The following is a 17,443-nucleotide window of genomic DNA, read 5'->3' as shown; positions in this document are numbered from 1 at the left end:
CTTGTCCCTGGTCAATTTCATCAATGCTGATATCAGTTTGTCTATCCTCTTGTTTTTTTGTCCCTTGAGGTAGCAGTGCTTGAGAGCTCTATGCATGCTCTCCAAGTACATGTTAGTGTTTATTCCAGCACTCATCCTGTGGCAGTATGCTCACACTTCAGGTCGTGATGCATAATGGTTTCTGAAGTAGGTGAGAAAATCTTGAATGGTGTTGTCGTCGTCACTCAAAAATAGTCATCAACTTCTCGAACTCTTGGGCGTCTGTGCACTCCAAAAGCAGTCGCAGCGTTTTGTACACTTGAATTTGAGTATTTTGACCTTTAATCTTGCTCAGGTTCTTTCGCCAGTTTTGGTCCATGTGCCATGCACACAGGAGCCTCCACTCTGCTTGTCCCATCACAGTCCTCCATGCATTATAGAACTCTGACGCGTCATCCGACATGAACACCGTTGTGTTGAGAGGCCCTGCACATGCCCTCACTGATTCAAGAAACACCTTGAGAGTTGCAGTGTCGGTCCGGTTAGAAAGCAGGTAAGCACAAGGCACACCAGCACCGTACTCATCAACTGTCATGAGAGTCGTCAAATTGAAATCGTATCCAGTTGTACCTGCAAGAAAAAGACAAAAAAGTGAGCGTCAAATGTACATGTATATACACATTGCATTTCTAATGCTCTCGATTGAATGTACACAGACAAGGTTTACTAATTCCTATAATTTAAATTCCCTGTTTTTTAGGTTTTCCCTAAAAACTTTTAAAAAATTATTTTATAACAAACAGTGGACCATATAAAATAATAATTTGATTTTGGTTTCAGCTTGTTCTTGAGAGTCTTAAGAGGGGATACCAGCTCCAAAGGCCCCATGTATTTTCTATGGAACACGTTTCGTCCTTAATCTCGGTTAATATTCGACGGATTTTCACGCGGTTTGTTTTGTACGATAGCTTGTCCAATGGTGCATTTGAGCTTCATTACCGATTCTTGATTTTCGCTCTTGACATTTTTCTAAGCGTTGCGAAAGCACGGGAAAATTGAAAAATTGCAACTTTGAAGCGCTCTTGTTAAAAAGTAAGAAGAAAAATGAAAAATCCGTATTGGGGGGGGGAAACTCGGATGCAGAATTCTTTCCAGAGTATTTTGATACATACTCATTGAAATCCGCTCACCCGTTATCGAGATTAAGGGCAAAATGCAGATGTACCTAGAGCCATGGGAGATGGTCCTGTCTTCCCCCTGCATGGTAGCGCCATGCCGCGGATTAGAAGGGAGAAGTACCACTCCGCGTGAGGAAGCCCCGTATTCCAAACCCATATCCTTCCTTCTCGTGGTGTGAGTCAGAAGGGATCAGAAGCCCATTGTAGGAGGCCCACTTGGTGCCTTCAAAGCGGATTAACCGATGGACAAAGTCGATAATACCCGCCCTCGGTAGGCTTGCCAAGTGAAAACGGGTAGCTGCATTTTGGTCGGGGACGTCTCCATCCACCAAGGAAACGAAAAGGAGCTCACATGTTATATTATCAATTTCGCTCAAACGTCTTCAATGAAACAGCGTTCGACCGAATGGCATTCGACCAAATTGGCGGACCACGCGCTAGCCGCTCACCGGACAATTGCTCACCGGACAATTGCTCACCACAGAACCGCTGAAGCCGGACAATTGCTCACCGCCTCTTTCACCGCACTTATATGTAGTGTTATTTCGCGTTCTTATGTGATGTGATTTTATTTCTCGTTTATGGCGCTCATATATTTGACTTTTTTTATGTTAACTGAACTTTGGTGTACCTCCGACCGAAATCCCCGTTGCAAAATAAACTACTGTAAATAAATGTTATCTGACTATAAAATGCACAGTCGCGCGCGGGAAACTGCCAACAGCGAACTTAGACTAACCTAATAATAAACTAACCAACATGCTGTTCAGTCGTGTCCGCCTTGCTAAGCCTAACGGCGCTAAAATGTGGCGTTCGTTCGCTAAACCGACTTGGACAGACAGAGAAAATTTGTGCATTTTAGTGCTTAAATAGTGATGTGTTTTTAAATCTCCCGCGGCTTGTGTCTTGGTGACGCAGGCATGGGTGTACCGAGAGAGGGGCACGGTCACTTGTGAAAACTGTGCACTATTTTTTTTTTCTCATATGTCATAATAATGTGAACCTGTAAACACCCGCACAGTCCGCAGCGTCCGTCCCCAAGGAAGGAGGTGAGGTGGTTGCACGCTTTGCCCCACTGGAAGCACTTTGCTGTCCCCCTTGGAAAAAAATCCTATATGAGCGCCCCATGGACGCAGGTTCTGACAAAGACGCTTCATGCGTGCCTGCAAGTGGACGACCTCTCGCCTTACCCTCTTCACTGGTGGATTTCCTAGATCTATTTGAAGCAACTTAGACAACTAAAAAAGAACTTCAGCTATAGCATAAAAAAAATCAAGCGCCATAAACGCGAAATAAAATCTCAATATAAGTGTGGTGAAAGAGGCGGTGAGTAATATTGTCCGGCCTCAACGGTTCTGTGGTGAGCAATTGTCCGGCCTCAGCAGTTTTTTGGTGAGCAATTGTCCGGTGAGCAACTGTTCGGTGAGCAATTGTCCAGTGAGCAATTGTCCGCCCCCCCCCCCTTTTTTTCATGGTGTACACGCTCGGAGACCATCGCATGCGAAATTCATAAGTTAATTTTTATGTAGTTGGTGAGAGTATGCAAATAAACGTTACACGGCATATCTTGTAGCCGGTGCATCACTAATACCAACCCAACAGAAATTATTTCGCCAGCATGAACCGTTTTCGAGTCATCCAGTCGGGAGATTTTAGTGAGGAGCACGCTGTAAGTCAAAAGCTGCAAGACGATACACAAGTCGAACAGAGTGCGAACCAAGGAAGAAACCACAGACACATTTGTCCCACAAAGCTGTATTTCCTTCAACAACCCCTCTTTTCTTAGGAGATTAGCCGTACATTTTTTGTCGATCCGAACAAATGCAACAAGGTCACGCGTGTTGTTGGAACTACATGCCCCAGCGGCGTATTGCGCACTTCCTGAACAACGGCACTGGTTACGGCACCCGGCGCCTATAGCGCCATCTGTGGCTGTCTAGACCCCGGCGCCATCTCGTGCCGAGAGACTGCGAAACGCCGCGGCTGGTATCCCCTCTTAACGAGAACTCTCTCTAAGGAGTAGTCGCCTCCCAGACAAAATTACGCTGCCCAACACCAAACTTTGGCAAACCGCACTCACCACTCACTGCATGCCACTCCTACCCAGCTTATTTCCCCTGAGTTTACTTGTGTTGTCACAGTTCTCCTCACAATCCCCTAACTTTTCCAGTCATGCTGAAACCCCCTTTAATTCCAAGTCTTCAGCTTTCAATGCAAGCTAAATATATGCTGTGTGTTTCGTGTAAAGTACCACAAAATATTATCGAAAATCCCATTGTCTGAAACTTATGTAGCAAACCGTATCTGCTTTCATGAAACCGTCTCCACAATGTACGAGCACAGCTCTTTGGTAAAGTTTTAATGGCGAGAAATAATAATAATGTGCAGGGTGTAACAGAGTGGCTTAGGTTACTGTTTACTTCTACTCCACGTTTATGTAACATATCAGTAAACTTCAACAACTGACATGCAGCACTCCTCCGTTTAGACTTCTAATTTGCAAATGACTCCTCAAGATGCTGGAGAGTATTTCATTTTTTGTAGCTGCATGTCTGTTTTCTTAGTTCATGCGCAAAAAGGGCCAACACGTAATGAATGGCAACCTGACCTGGATGCTCCAATTGTGGATATGTCGCTTTGTAGAATGCGCTGATACCTCCCCATTACGTTGTTTTCTTACCATGAGTTGAGTCGATGCAGATCTTCTCTGAGCCCAGCTTCGATAACAGCTGTTGCTGTGGTTCTGTCATAATTACTAGAACAAAGTCCTCCTTGTTGAACAGGCCTTTTTCATCACACACTCCCTGTTGCTTGAAAAACTTCACAGGGCCATTTTCCTGGGCCAGCATTGCGTCAACCCAAGTAGCAACACTGACAAAGTCGTTATGGTTCATTTTTTCGGCATAATTGATGTCGAAGGACTTCAATATGTTATGTAGGTTCATTCGGGTGACAAGGTGGAGACGTGACACAGGGCCAGTAGTGGAGTCGCGTGTGTCATCCAGGACAGCTTCTAATGACACGCCTTCTGCTAGTTTCCCTTCAAGTAACATACATTGAGTCAGATACAGAGATGTTACATCGTGATTGCTGTTGGTGGGCTGGACGGGGCAGCTTGAAGTGTAGGTGCTCAACTCAGTGAAGTGTATATTAATGATCTGACTTTCTTTGGAGTTAAATCCATTTCCTGAATTCAGGAGGCAAAGACTAGGTGCTATTTTTGGGCATATGATTAGGTGTGAAATGTGACGGTCCTGACCGGTTTAGCATCATAGGTTATTTGTTTACCTCTTTCCAGCAAGTTGTTGCATAATTGAAAGTGTGAAACATTGTTATGTAAGCATTTTTCAGAATATATTATTCACACACTTAACTATTTTTTTTATATGGAGTTTACATCGATCATGTGTACACATGCAGCTAAGTACTGTATACTTACAAAGGTATACTGGGATTAAATACACTACATTCTGTTATTCGCACAAATTAATTGTTGATAGACTATCTATATTTCAGGAAGAATTGAGTAAAAGTTGAATTGGTTGTAAGCTGATCCGGGAGGGAATAATTGAGCCTCTGTATGCAATACGGGGATAAGTCGAAAAATTATAAACCGAGAAAACTGCAAGTGAATATTTGGTAAAGTAATTGCAGGTGAGTTTCCTCGAATAACCCAAATGCAAGATGTGTAGTGTATACGCATGTGTCTAGTCTACATGCATGTCCCATTAGCATCGCTTCTGAGTGTGTGACTTAGCAGAAATTGAACAAAATACAGCACATTATTTTCGTGCAGGAAAAACAGTTTTCACGAATCAGACTTTCATGGTGATGCCACGACGGGCAAAGTTATCTTTGCGCAGTGGAGCAGCCTAGATTGTGATTATCGTGCTGCTAAACGAGCACAATCTTGAAAATAATGTCTGTATGGCCAGCAAAATATGACTTATTTTAGCAGAGTGCACGTGTTCTTTTCTTTTTTCTTCAATTAATTTCTTCAGTAGCACTGCTGACATGGTTACGTGAGGTAGGAAGAACATGTTTTTCGAGTGGAAGACGAAGTTCATTTCCACATCGTAGCAAAATATAAGCTACACCAGTTGTATGCGTGTGTAGAAAAGGGGCAATCTGGTTGTCCATCCCATTGGCACACATGCATTTCCCGTTTCTTACCCTCCTGTAGCGGGTCAATAAATTGCAATACGGTCCTAAATTTTATTTGGCAGGTATACACTAGTATGTAGATGCCATTGCAACAAAAATACTAAAAAGGGGATAATTCGACTTATCCCCTTATTGCATACAGAGGTTCAATTGTGTCAAATCAGGTTTAACCCGAGGAGGTTCGATCCATGTATATTTTCTCCCATACTATGGAATACATTGTGTTACCATAGCACGCTATACCTGCAATTTTTGCCTTTTCATTTGATGACAGCTGAAAGTGTTGTGGGTCAACACCATGTCCTCTGTGGCGTTTCTGGTAGTGCACCTTCACTCGTGCACCAGTGCTTCCTGCCTCTTGTCATCGTCATCGATGCAAAACAGTGACTCCCAATCTTGCATGACTTTTGTGACTTCAGCATCCTTTTCCCTGTTCCTGTACTGTAGTACTTTCCTGAGCGATGGCACGTGAGATACTGTCTCACACTTCCATCTGCTAGTCGTGTTGCAGCTGTAGATGCTACAAATCTCACTTGGTACTCTGATTCCTCACTTTCTTTCCATGTCTTGAAGTCTATAATGAACAGAAAGGATTACCAGGTCAACAGCTTTTGTCCAACTGCCTCATGATACATGTGATCTTAGAAAAAATAAATAAATAAATAAATAAATAACTTGGTGAGTTGAAAAGCCACTTTTTTTCCCCTTCTCCCGCTAGAAGTTCGTGAACTATCAGAGATGCATGCTTGACCACAAACGCAGGTGGAATGCGAGAGTTTGAGATTACGAACGCGGATTTTTTTTCCTGGGTTTTCCTGCTTTCAACCAAATGTAGACAGTTCCCTGTGAAGTTGGTCCAGGACACGCGGTTCCCTCGAGCAACATGCCAATTCAAGCAGGCTGAGCGCGCGCGCTCTGCCTGCTGTGGTGGTGTGCGTTACCGCGCGGTAACGACACCCACCACCCCACCACCACGGAACACTTCCAGCCAGGCTACAAGTCAAGTTCCACCCTGATCCAGCGTGGAACTTGGTTGGTTTATGGACATTTATTATTTAAAATAATCATTTAAGCTGTTCTGCGTCCAGCATGGAAACAGCCCAGGTCCAGCATGGGATGATGTTTTACTAGGAATGAATATATCTCACCTTGTTCGTTTGTGAACGTCATATGGATAAGTTCCTCTTGAAACTCATGTTTCATGACGGCATGCTTCCGCAACGCCTCGAGGTTCACAAACTCTGATGTGCACTCTTCGCATTTGAAAGGGAGGCGCAGATCAGTCACTATGTTGTGCACGCTGCCGACATGCCTTCGGAGAGTCGACGGCCTTGCAAATGCCCTATCACAATACTGGCACGTTGCTAGGGGCTTTGAACCCAAAGTTTCAGACTCGGACATCGTTGATAGAACCAACCGAGCCAACTACACAGCGACACAACTCGACACAAACCGAAACCACGTGGTCTCAGCTTCGTCTCGCTTCGAAACAAAACAACTTTATCCGGTGAAGTTAAAGCATGATGCCACGCACAATATAACTTAAAAAGCACACAGATAAAATGACAGATAATACTACCGATAAAACGACAGATTAGCTCATACACAGAGAGCCGACAGCAGACGACGCTTCACTCTGCTGGCCGGCTCTGCTACATACGGTTTCTCTCCAATGAGGTTTGAGCCAGGGTGTCGAACCGAACCCGAACCCGAACCGAAAACCGTACCCGAACCGTTAATTTTGCCAGAACCGTACCCGAACCCGAACCGAAATTTTCATGACACTGTTGAACCCGAACCGGAGCAGAACCGTAAAAAATAATAGCGGTAACCGGTTCGCAACAAAACGGTTCGGACATAAAAGAAGTCAGCATAAGAGTTCCTCTCAATCCCAGAACGAAGACACATTGGTATCACCATCACACATCCACATCATGAATTTCGAAAATTATCACCTAGCAGACAAACGGGGACGTATAGTAAGTATACTCTCAGCGTCTTTTTAACATGCTGAAGCGCAGTTGTCCTTGTGCGCGCCATGTCTAGCGCCCCACGCACGCGCTGCGGCGTCTACTCTTCAGAGACGAGGCGCCGATGCGGACGAATGAAACAGGAATGGAGTAGGCCAGTTATGTAGCTCTATGGGACGAATATGTGATTAAGTAGGCTCCCAACATTTCCCTTTACACGTGAGCAGTAAAAATTACACAAGTTAGAAACATGAGAAGTGGAGAAGCAGCATACGCAGAACAGTGCCTGTTTGATTGGCCGTGGTTTGAAAAGTAAATGCAGTTCTGCTTATTGGTAGTGCAGTTGTGTCGCCTGTTGCCTTTGCCTTTGTGTTGTGGATTAGTAGTACTAGTATACTGCTGTGAGCTCGGACAGAGTAAGGCTGGCAGGCTTCCTTTAAGTGTATCTTGCTGGCACTGTGCGTGTGAAAAAAGATTTTAGGAACAGAAAGTAGCAGGTCTACGACGCTTCATCCATTTCTCCTTTCTCTCGCTAAAGGGAGTACCTGACAGCTAAAAACATCAATGCAGACAACAGCGGTACGCTATTAGCCACGCATTTCCTGATAAAAGCAGTTTTATGGAACATATAAAATAGCAGCGTTGAACCGATTTGCGAACCGGTTCGATTTTTGGCATGGCCGAACCGGAACTGAACCGGAACGAAATCAAAGCAACGCGAACCCGTACCCGAACCGAACCCGTATTGTTTGCGGTTCGACACCCTGGTTTGAGCATGACGTCACGCACTATGACCAATCGGGTGGAGGTGCATTACTCCCGGCAAACGCTTGTATGGCGGGAGGTTTCGTTTTTGCCATTTCCGGTTCCCGTTGGTTCGCAGAACGGCATGAAGATTACCAGTTTTAACGAATGGTACTTACCTGAAGTTAGAGCTGGAATTATACGATGTATAGGGAGACACTTACTATCAGGGTTAACAACTGCTTTTCCCCTTTTTTCGTAGTCAGATGTCAAATTCAAAGCAAAGGTTAACTTTTGTAACTCCAGATGGCGCTGCTGTCCCTATATAACGCGTCGATCCCCCATCCCTACTCGTCTTTCCGAGTAGTGACGGGGCAGTTACGCTTAAAGGGACGGTCTCGTACAGATCGAGCGATTCCGAAACTTAGCTGAAGTTATATTCAAGAGTGCTACAGAAACACAGTCGCGACGTTTCAACCAGAACAACGAAGTGGTTTTCGAGAAATTTGAAGGAATATGCCGTGACAGCAGACGACGGAAGTCGCAGCTGGATTCAACTCCCTCTCATGCAACGTCACATGTGATGTGGTTATGGTATTTATGGTGGCAGGTCGCTCATTGGGCGACCGAAGCGCAATGCACAATACAGTCGGAGGTGTATGCGCTTTGCGCTTGGAAGTTGTCACGCGCGACGTCGTAATGTCTGATAGCAAATTTAGCGATAGTGACGGGTCCCTGTCACTAAGAGGTGAAGATGAACTCATCGGCGCCGATCGATTGAAGAACCGGGGACGTCGATGAACCTTTAGCTACTGACCCTTTGCCACAAGAACGTGGTTAGCCAGTGAAAGTAGTGGATGATCCGGAATCGATTGACGGGCAAGACTCATCCATAAAAGCGCACTTTTTTGCGTATATATGTTCCGCCTGATCGTGACACCATTCTAAATTGTACAAACATTGCAGGTGTGTGTGTAGCCACTGCACGCCAATACCAGCATGTGTTGTGCGCACAACCCGGAACCTGTTTCGATCCGTCACGTACACATGGTGTTGGTATTCTCCTGAAAGGTGTTTGTAAGGTTTGTTCTTGTTGCGCAGCTTTTTATTTGCATATAAAAATCTGTGTTTCATGGTACGTTATGCAAAATTTCAGACTTGGGCATTTCGTTATATGTATCAGAACTTGGATAGACTGCTGAAGAAAGCTGCTCTCTCTATCCATTCCCGCAAGCGGCAGGAGGTTGTCAACGTGATAAGTGAAGGCTTTCCATTCATGTCATTACACCTGGAGCAAATGACAAAATCAAGGATAAGCTGATCTACGTCAACGTCTTCAATTACCCCTGGCCTATCTGCACATCTCACATATCCCCACATCCCACATATCTACATCAAAGACCATGCTTCTGCATCGAATGAGCCCTTATCATCATTGACGATTATAATATTTCATATCAAAAATACCTAGACGTGCATTACGAACGTGCAAGATGGAACAGCCTTATTTTTGCTAATATTATGGCGATGTGTTCATGACTGTTCAACTGTTTAAATATCAAACTTACCTAGACATCCATCACAAATTTGTAAGACGGAACAGCGGTTTGCAACTTCATGTTGTCTGCCTTATTGTTGCTCATGTTACACCGGTGTGTTCATGAGCCCATGCTGACTCAGATTTTGATTCGATATCAGGGGTTGCACACTAACATGTCCAACACGTTGAATATGAAAGATGTGGAAATGTTTAAAAAATATGAAAAATACCTAGACGTGCACGACAAATTTGTAAGATGGAACAGCGGTTTGCAACTGTTCGACATCTCGTCAGTCTTATTTTTGCTCATATTACACCGGTGTGTTCATGAGCCCATGCTGACTCAGATTTTGATTCGATATCAGGGGTTGCACACTAACATGTCCAGCACGTTGAATATGAAAGATGTGGAAATGTTTAAAAAATATGGAAAATACCTAGACGTGCACGACAAATTTGTAAGATGCAACAGCAGTTTGCCACTGTTCGACATCTCGTCAGTCTTACTTTTGCTCATATTACACCGGTATGTTCATGAGCCCATGCTGACAGAGATTTTGATTCGATATCAGGGGTTGCACACTAACATGTCCAGCACGTTGAATATGAAAGATGTGGAAATGTTTAAAAAATATGAAAAATACCTAGACGTGCACGACAAATTTGTAAGATGGAACAGCAGTTTGCAACTGTTCGACATCTCGTCAGTCTTATTTCTGCTCATATTACACAGGTGTGTTCATGAGCCCATGCTGACTCAGATTTTGATTCGATATCAGGGGTTGCACACTAACATGTCCAGCACGTTGAATATGAAAGATGTGGAAATGTTTAAAAAATATGAAAAATACCTAGACGTGCACGACAAATTTGTAGGATGGAACAACAGTTTGCAACTGTTCGACATCTCGTCAGTCTTATTTTTGCTCATATTACACCGGTGTGTTCATGAGCCCATGCTGACTCAGATTTTGATTCGATATCAGGGGTTGCACACTAACATGTCCAGCACGTTGAATATGAAAGATGTGGAAATGTTTAAAAAATATGAAAAATACCTAGACGTGCACGACAAATTTGTAAGATGGAACAGCAGTTTGCAACTGTTCGACATCTCGTCAGTCTTATTTCTGCTCATATTACACAGGTGTGTTCATGAGCCCATGCTGACTCAGATTTTGATTCGATATCAGGGGTTGCACACTAACATGTCCAGCACGTTGAATATGAAAGATGTGGAAATGTTTAAAAAATATGAAAAATACCTAGACGTGCACGACAAATTTGTAAGATGGAACAGCGGTTTGCAACTGTTCGACATCTCGTCAGTCTTATTTTTGCTCATGTTACACCGGTGTGTTCATGAGCTCATGCTGACTCAGATGTTGATTCGCTGTCAGCAGTTGCAAGCTAACATATTCCAGCACGTTGATTATAAAGGTTGCGGATGTTGAGTGTTTATGTAGTCATCTTTTATTGTCTCTTATTGTAATGTACGTCCGCAGCACTGACCAATTGTGTTAAAATTGGGTTGTTGGTATCGGGTAGTCATAATGATGTTCAGCAGCAAGCTCTGAGCAACCTGTCATCCTGTCCTGTCAACAAGGTTGTCTTATCTTTTGCTGCTTGAACATCATATAATCACAACACTGATTTGTGGATATAACTTACATGTTTATATTATGCAATACTTTTCTCACATCAGCAATGTGCAGGGAAAGATTAAATAGAGCTGTGAAGCCTGCGAATTTGATTTGTTATATTTGTGACCCATTAATAGGTGTTGATTCTGGCACAGGAAGGAGTGCCTGTTTCGAATCGGACCCAAGAATTCGTGACCGACAGTTCTGATGCCTTCTACAAACTGAACCTTTATTCCTCTCTCGCGCTCCTCGTCTTCGTCCACAGCTGAGCCTAAGAGCCCTCTCCTCCTCATCTTTCTTCCACATCCTCCCGGGCCACGGGTGGTGCGATATCCCCTTCCAAGCGGTGCAGCAACTGCACGGGACGGTGAAGAATGGTCTTGTTGGCCAGCATGACCGCACAGGCACGAACGACACCGTCGCGTCCGGGAATGGTCTGAGTTACGCGGCCGAGCTTCCAGAGTAGCGGCGGTCCTCTTTCGTGGATGATGACCACGTCTCCGACCCTCAGTTGACTCTCCGGGTCCCGTCTCGCCATATGCGCCGATCTCAGCTGGAAGAGGTATTCCTTGCGCCACCTGCTCCAGAACTGCTGGCGAAGACTATCCTGTGCTTTCAAGTAATGCTTGAGTCTCCCAGCGTCCAACGGCTGTGCAACTTCGCCCGGTGTTGGGGTGGCAGTCAAGCGCTTCCCTACGAGGAAGTCTGCAGGAGTCAAAGGGTGCAGGGCAGCGGGATCGGAATCCACATACGTCAGCGGCCGGCAATTCACTATGCATTCTACTTCGCATAAGGCCGTTGTGAGATCTTCATACGTCAAATGGCGCCTTCCTAAGCAACGCCTGAGGGAGTCCTTCACGCATCTGACCATCCTCTCCCACCACCCGCCCCACCAGGGTGCTCTCTCGACAATAAACCTCCATTTGATGCGATTCCTGGAGGCAAAATCTTGCACTTCTGAGGACGCGGTGGAGAGAATCCGTGACGTCTGATGGAAGGTGCGAGCGTTGTCTGACATGATCAGTGACGGAACCCCGCGTCGGGACGCAAAACGCCTAAATGCGCCGAGGAAGTGTTGAGTGGACATCCCGGTCGCCAATTCGAGGTGGATCGCGCGGGTAACGCCACATGAGAAAAGGACGATGTACGCCTTCCGCTGTTCGTTATTGTCAAATGCATAGAGCGGTCCAGCAAAATCCACCCCTACTACGTCGAAGGGACTCGTGGGTGTGATCCTTTCCCGCGGGAGAGGAGCGACAGGTGCTGTTTCCGGATCCAGTCGTCGTCGTTTGCACTGTAGACACATATGAAAAGCGCGACGAACCGTCTGTCGACCCCTTACAATCCAATACTTCTGGCGAATTTCACAGAGTGTGTCTTGAACTCCTGTGTGGTGTAGACGACAGTGCATGTCGAGCACGAGCAGCTCTGTGAATCGGTGTCTGGACGGCAGAAGGATGGGGTGCCGTACGCTGTCGCTTTCGTCGGCGTACCTCAGACGACCACCGACGCGGAGTAATGAATTCTCGTCGATATACGGGTTCAATAGCAAAACGGCCGATGAAGAAGAGATGGGGCGTCTCGTCTGTAGGTCCTCGATTTCAGTGGGGAAAGATTCCAACTGAGTCCAACGGACCCAGAGCAGCTCTGCTGAATGTAGCTCCTCCGCTGAGAGTGAGCCACTGTGTTTCGACTGGGGTCTCCGGGTGTTGTTGATGTACCTGAGCACGTACGCTGTCACACGGAGCACGCGGTTAAGGGAGCTGTGATCTTCGAGTTGAAGAAGGGGGTCCCGATGCTGAACGGCGATGGCGCAACAGGTCTCCTCGATCCGGAAATGCGGAGATGTGTTTTGGGCCGCGACGAGACCATCCACGTTGCCAAATAACCAGGGTGGACCGATCCACCACAGCTTGCTGTGGAGCAGCTCAGTCGCGGTGATTCCCCTCGTGAGCAAGTCAGAGGGGTTGCTTTTCCCGTCGCAGTGACACCATCTAGCCGGGTCCGTGAGCTGGCGAATCTCTCGTAAGCGCCCCTCGACAAACTGAGGATTCTGCGACTGAGTCATCTTCCCATTCTTTATCCAGTGCAGTGCAATCTGAGAGTCCGTCCACAACGTGACCCGTGACTGCAGGGCAGGTATGACGTCGCAGATGCTCTTGAACAGTCTAGCGGCGAGAAGGCAGCCATGGAGCTCTAAACGCGGAAGAGTGACCGTCTGCAGTGGTGCAATGCGACCTTTGGCGATGAGCAGGTGGGAGCTGACACCCCCGGGAGCCTTGTGGGTGCGTACGTATGCAACCGCTCCGTAGGCCCGCGGGCTTGCGTCTGCAAAGATGTGAAGGTCTGGGACGGTGCCGGCCGGATTGAAGGGAGATCTCGGTGCTTGCATTGTGGAGAGCGCGGGAAGGCCGCGTACCCATTCGCGCCACGCTTGGTGTGTCTGGGGGTGCATGGGTTGGTCCCAAGGAACTGCTTCCTTCCACATTGCTTGAAACAAGAGCCTCGCGGTGACCGTAAAGGGAAGGAGCAAACCCAAAGGATCGTACAGTCTAGAAAAGGTCCTGAGCACCGTGCGCTTCGTGGGCTCATTTTTCTGCGCGAATTCGTGAACCGCGGTGACTGGTGCTAGGATGACGTCCGCCTGTCTGTCCCATGGTACACCTAAGATACGATGCACTGGGTTTGTACAACCGACGTTATCGTAGGCAGTTTCGTCTGCGAGAAATTTCTGTTGAAGTGCGGTGGAGTTCGCTGCCCATTTTCGGATTTCCATCCCTGCGTCCCCCAGGACAGCTCTGGTCTCGGCATATATCGTCTCGGCATCTTGCACGTCGTCGCAGCCAATTACTAGGTCGTCAACATAGAAGCTGGTGCGGAGGCGAGCTGCGGTGGCTGGGTATCGCGAAGCGACCGCGTCGAAGTGATGGTGCAGAGTTGCCGCGAGTAGGAAGGGGCTGGACGATGCTCCGAACGGGACTCTGGTCATCCTCCACTCCTGAGTCGCAGGATAAGGGTTGGATGATGACGGTAGCTCCTGGATCCACAGAAAGCGGAGGGCGTCTCGGTCCTCTGGTCGGATCTGAATTTGAAGATACGCCTTGCGAATGTCGGCGGTCAAGACAATGGGAGAAGACCGAAACGTGATGAGGAGATGGAGGAGGTTGCTGTTTAAGTTGGGACCCTTCGACAGAACCTCATTAAGAGACGGTTGGCCGGGAACATGGGACGAGGCGTCGAAGACTATGCGGACCTTGGTCGTGACGGCCTCCATACGTATAACGGCATGGTGGGGCAGGTAGTACACGTTCCTGGTTGGGTCTGGGCCAGAGACTGGTTCGGCATGCCCTTCGACGAAGTATTCGCGCATTGTGGCGTCGTACTGCTTGAGAACGTCGGGTGCCATTCGGAACCGCCGGAGTTGAGCGTTGAGTCTCGTCTCGGCGGTTACCCGATTGTGTGCCTCTGGTGGTAGCCCAGGCGCCTGGATCATGAGGGGAACCTCATACCGATCTGTCTGCCACTTGATGTTCTCTTGAAACATTTGGAGGTCTGCCGCTCCGGTGGGAGCAGCTACGTCAGAATCCGTGATACCTAATGCATCTAGTCGCCACAGGTTGGTCAGCTCATGCTCGGGCGCGTCGTTCGTGCAGCACAAAAGTGACGTGGTGGCGCGATAGTCTGGTAGCGAGCAACGCAGTGGGGCAACACCTTGGACGATCCACCCAAATACCGTTTCGACGGCTGTGATATTGTTGGGAAGGCGCTCTATTCTGCCAGACACAAATCGCCAGTAGTAGTCCGCGCCTATCAGCACGTCGACGTTCTGCGATAGACAAGTCGTTGTGACCGGAGAGAGACCACGATCGTGTAGCATTTGCAAGATCCGGGCATCCACAGGTGGGCTGAGCGACCTGCAGATCTGTGGTATAGCGATGGCCTCTACTTCCAACGACTGATGTAAGCCATCGATACGCAGGGACACCTTCTGGTATGTGCGATGCGTGGACGGTTGCGTGGAGCCAAACGCAAAGATCGACATGTTTTCGGATGCCAATCCCGGGCATCGAAGCCGCTGAGCGAGTTCCTCGGTGATGAATGTTCTCTGACTTCCGTTGTCGAGAAGAATGCGTACGGGCGCGGATCCGTCAGGGCCGGCAACCTGAACCACAGCGGTCTGCAGAAATGTGACAGTAGACGAGGTTGACGCGGTGGTGGCTTGGATTTCAGGTGTCTGCGCTGGCGATGATGAAGCCGATCCAACGATCCCGGCGGTGCGCTCTCGCGCTTCGCGTTTCGGTTGTATGTCGCAGAGCACAGTCAGATGTTGTCCGTGGCATCTGGTACACGTGAGACTAGCTGAAGAGCGACACTGACGGGCCAAGTGGTTCCGCTTGGCACAGCGGAAGCATCGACGCGCTGACGTGAGGCTTCTCCGTTTTCCCTCGGGTGTGAGCGGCGCTGGACAAGTCGCCGTGCGGTGATCGCACGCACGGCAAAGGGCACACGAAGGGAGATCGGACGGCGGTGCTGGTGGAGCTCCATCAGGGCGTGTGGAGTCTGTGCGCACACCAGCTGGCAGCGCTGCGGCCGAAGGAAAGGGGGCTGGCGCTTCGTCTTCCGCGTGGACCGGAGGCGTATGCCGAGGCCGGTGAAGAGCGACTTCTTCCCTTGCTTCCACTTGAATGCGTAGGGAATCCATCAGTGCACGAACCTCCGCGGCAGTGGGCGATATGCGAGTAGACTCTGTGGAGGGGGCTGTCCCGCTCTCGCTAGGAGAGACCAATTCCTTCCTTCTCTGCCGAAACTGCACGAAGAGATCGGGTGGAAGGCAGCGAGTAACAACCCTATAGAGCACGACATCATAGCCAGACTGCGGAATCTCCAGTGATTCCAGGGCCCTCGTGTGGCGCGAGACTTCGTCGAACAAGTGACGTAGCTGAGTCACGTCCCCAGAACCTTGCACTGCGCGGAGCGACAACAGCTTGTCGATGTGCTCGGCTGCAAGGAGATCGGTTCGTCCGAACCGCTGCTTCAGGGCGTCAACAGCTATCTGGTAATTCGCTCCACTAAGGCTGATCCCATCAATAGCGCGCTTGGCCTCATCGGTAACGTAACACAGGAGATACTTAAACTTCTCCACTGTAGCTAGCGCACCGTTGTTGTGGATCGTTGCCTGGAAGTGTTCCCAGAACCTGTCCCAGTCTTGCAACTTCCCTCCGAACTTTGGAATTTGCAGCTTCGGCAAGGAAACAGAACGGCTGGTTGATTCTCTAGGAGTGGAATCGCCCAGTGCGGCAGACGGCGCAACTGGCGATGTGAGCTGTCCTGCCGTTCGAAGGACCCGCCTCGCGCGCGTGATGGCTGCTTCGAGCTGCTGCTCGCATTCCAGGATGCCTTGGACTTCCTGGTCATACTGCTCTTCGCCGGTCAGCGCCAGGATCTGACTGTCCAAGTCTTGCAGCGCCGCCTTCCTCGCCACTAAATACTCGATGTCGACTTCAACATCTTCGAGGGAAACCTCCCCCGTCCGGGGTTCACGTAGTCGATTGACGGTGCGAGTGACTGCTGCTCGGGTCCCGGCTCGTGACCGCTTCAGGCCGTCTAACAGGTCAACGGGCATCGAGAAGAGTCGTCGTTCCCGGGTTTCGGCACCAAAATGTTTCGAATCGGACCCAAGAATTCGTGACCGACAGTTCTGATGCCTTCTACAAACTGAACCTTTATTCCTCTCTCGCGCTCCTCGTCTTCGTCCACAGCTGAGCCTAAGAGCCCTCTCCTCCTCATCTTTCTTCCACAGTGCCACTCTCATCAGTTAGTGTAAGTTACTGAAGGGGTACAAGACAACATTATTGAGCATAGTTTCGCGATATACTGCTCCTGTAGGGATAATACTTTAGAGAGGCTATATGCAAAGCAAACTGATGTAGCCTGCTGGATCAAGCACTTCCTTCTCGCAATACTACCGAGGTACGCGCGGGACTGCCGTTTCGTGCGGTGCTGACAATTTCTGTACACATCATTTTCGGATATTATCAACAAAGTAATACCTACCTTTCAATACTGCGTGTTCAGTTCTTTGGACACCGTTGCCGCTAACAGTTGACTGCGTGACGGCCGGTCGACAACTTTTAGTTTGAGCTGCGTCCGGCGCCGTCTCATACATATCCTGCTCGCAGAACGACTCTTACCTCATATGCATCGTGAACGAAACGTGCGGAGTAC

General features: G+C 48.2%; 2 protein-coding genes across 2 annotated transcripts; both read right to left on the bottom strand.

Annotated features, from left to right (window-relative positions):
- Nucleotides 1-220: 220 nt before the first annotated feature.
- Nucleotides 221-5,821, bottom strand: LOC135395736 (uncharacterized; the record flags this gene model as incomplete). Its single annotated transcript, XM_064626830.1, has 3 exons — nt 221-609; nt 3,838-4,197; nt 5,722-5,821. Coding segments are annotated over 3 exons (849 nt in total), but the record flags the coding sequence as incomplete, so codon positions are not given.
- Nucleotides 5,822-11,507: 5,686 nt separating this feature from the next.
- LOC135395735 (uncharacterized) lies at nt 11,508-16,841 on the bottom strand. Its single transcript, XM_064626829.1, has one exon. The coding sequence runs from the start codon at nt 16,839-16,841 to the stop codon at nt 11,508-11,510; it is 5,334 nt and encodes a 1,777-aa protein (XP_064482899.1).
- Between the last annotated feature and the right edge of the window lie 602 nt (nt 16,842-17,443).

This window comes from Ornithodoros turicata, chromosome 5 (genome assembly GCF_037126465.1).
Source record: "Ornithodoros turicata isolate Travis chromosome 5, ASM3712646v1, whole genome shotgun sequence".
In the NCBI taxonomy this organism is placed as follows: domain Eukaryota; kingdom Metazoa; phylum Arthropoda; class Arachnida; order Ixodida; family Argasidae; genus Ornithodoros; species Ornithodoros turicata.
The sequence above is the reverse complement of the archived record's forward strand: the minus strand, read 5'-3'. Positions and strand labels throughout refer to the sequence as shown.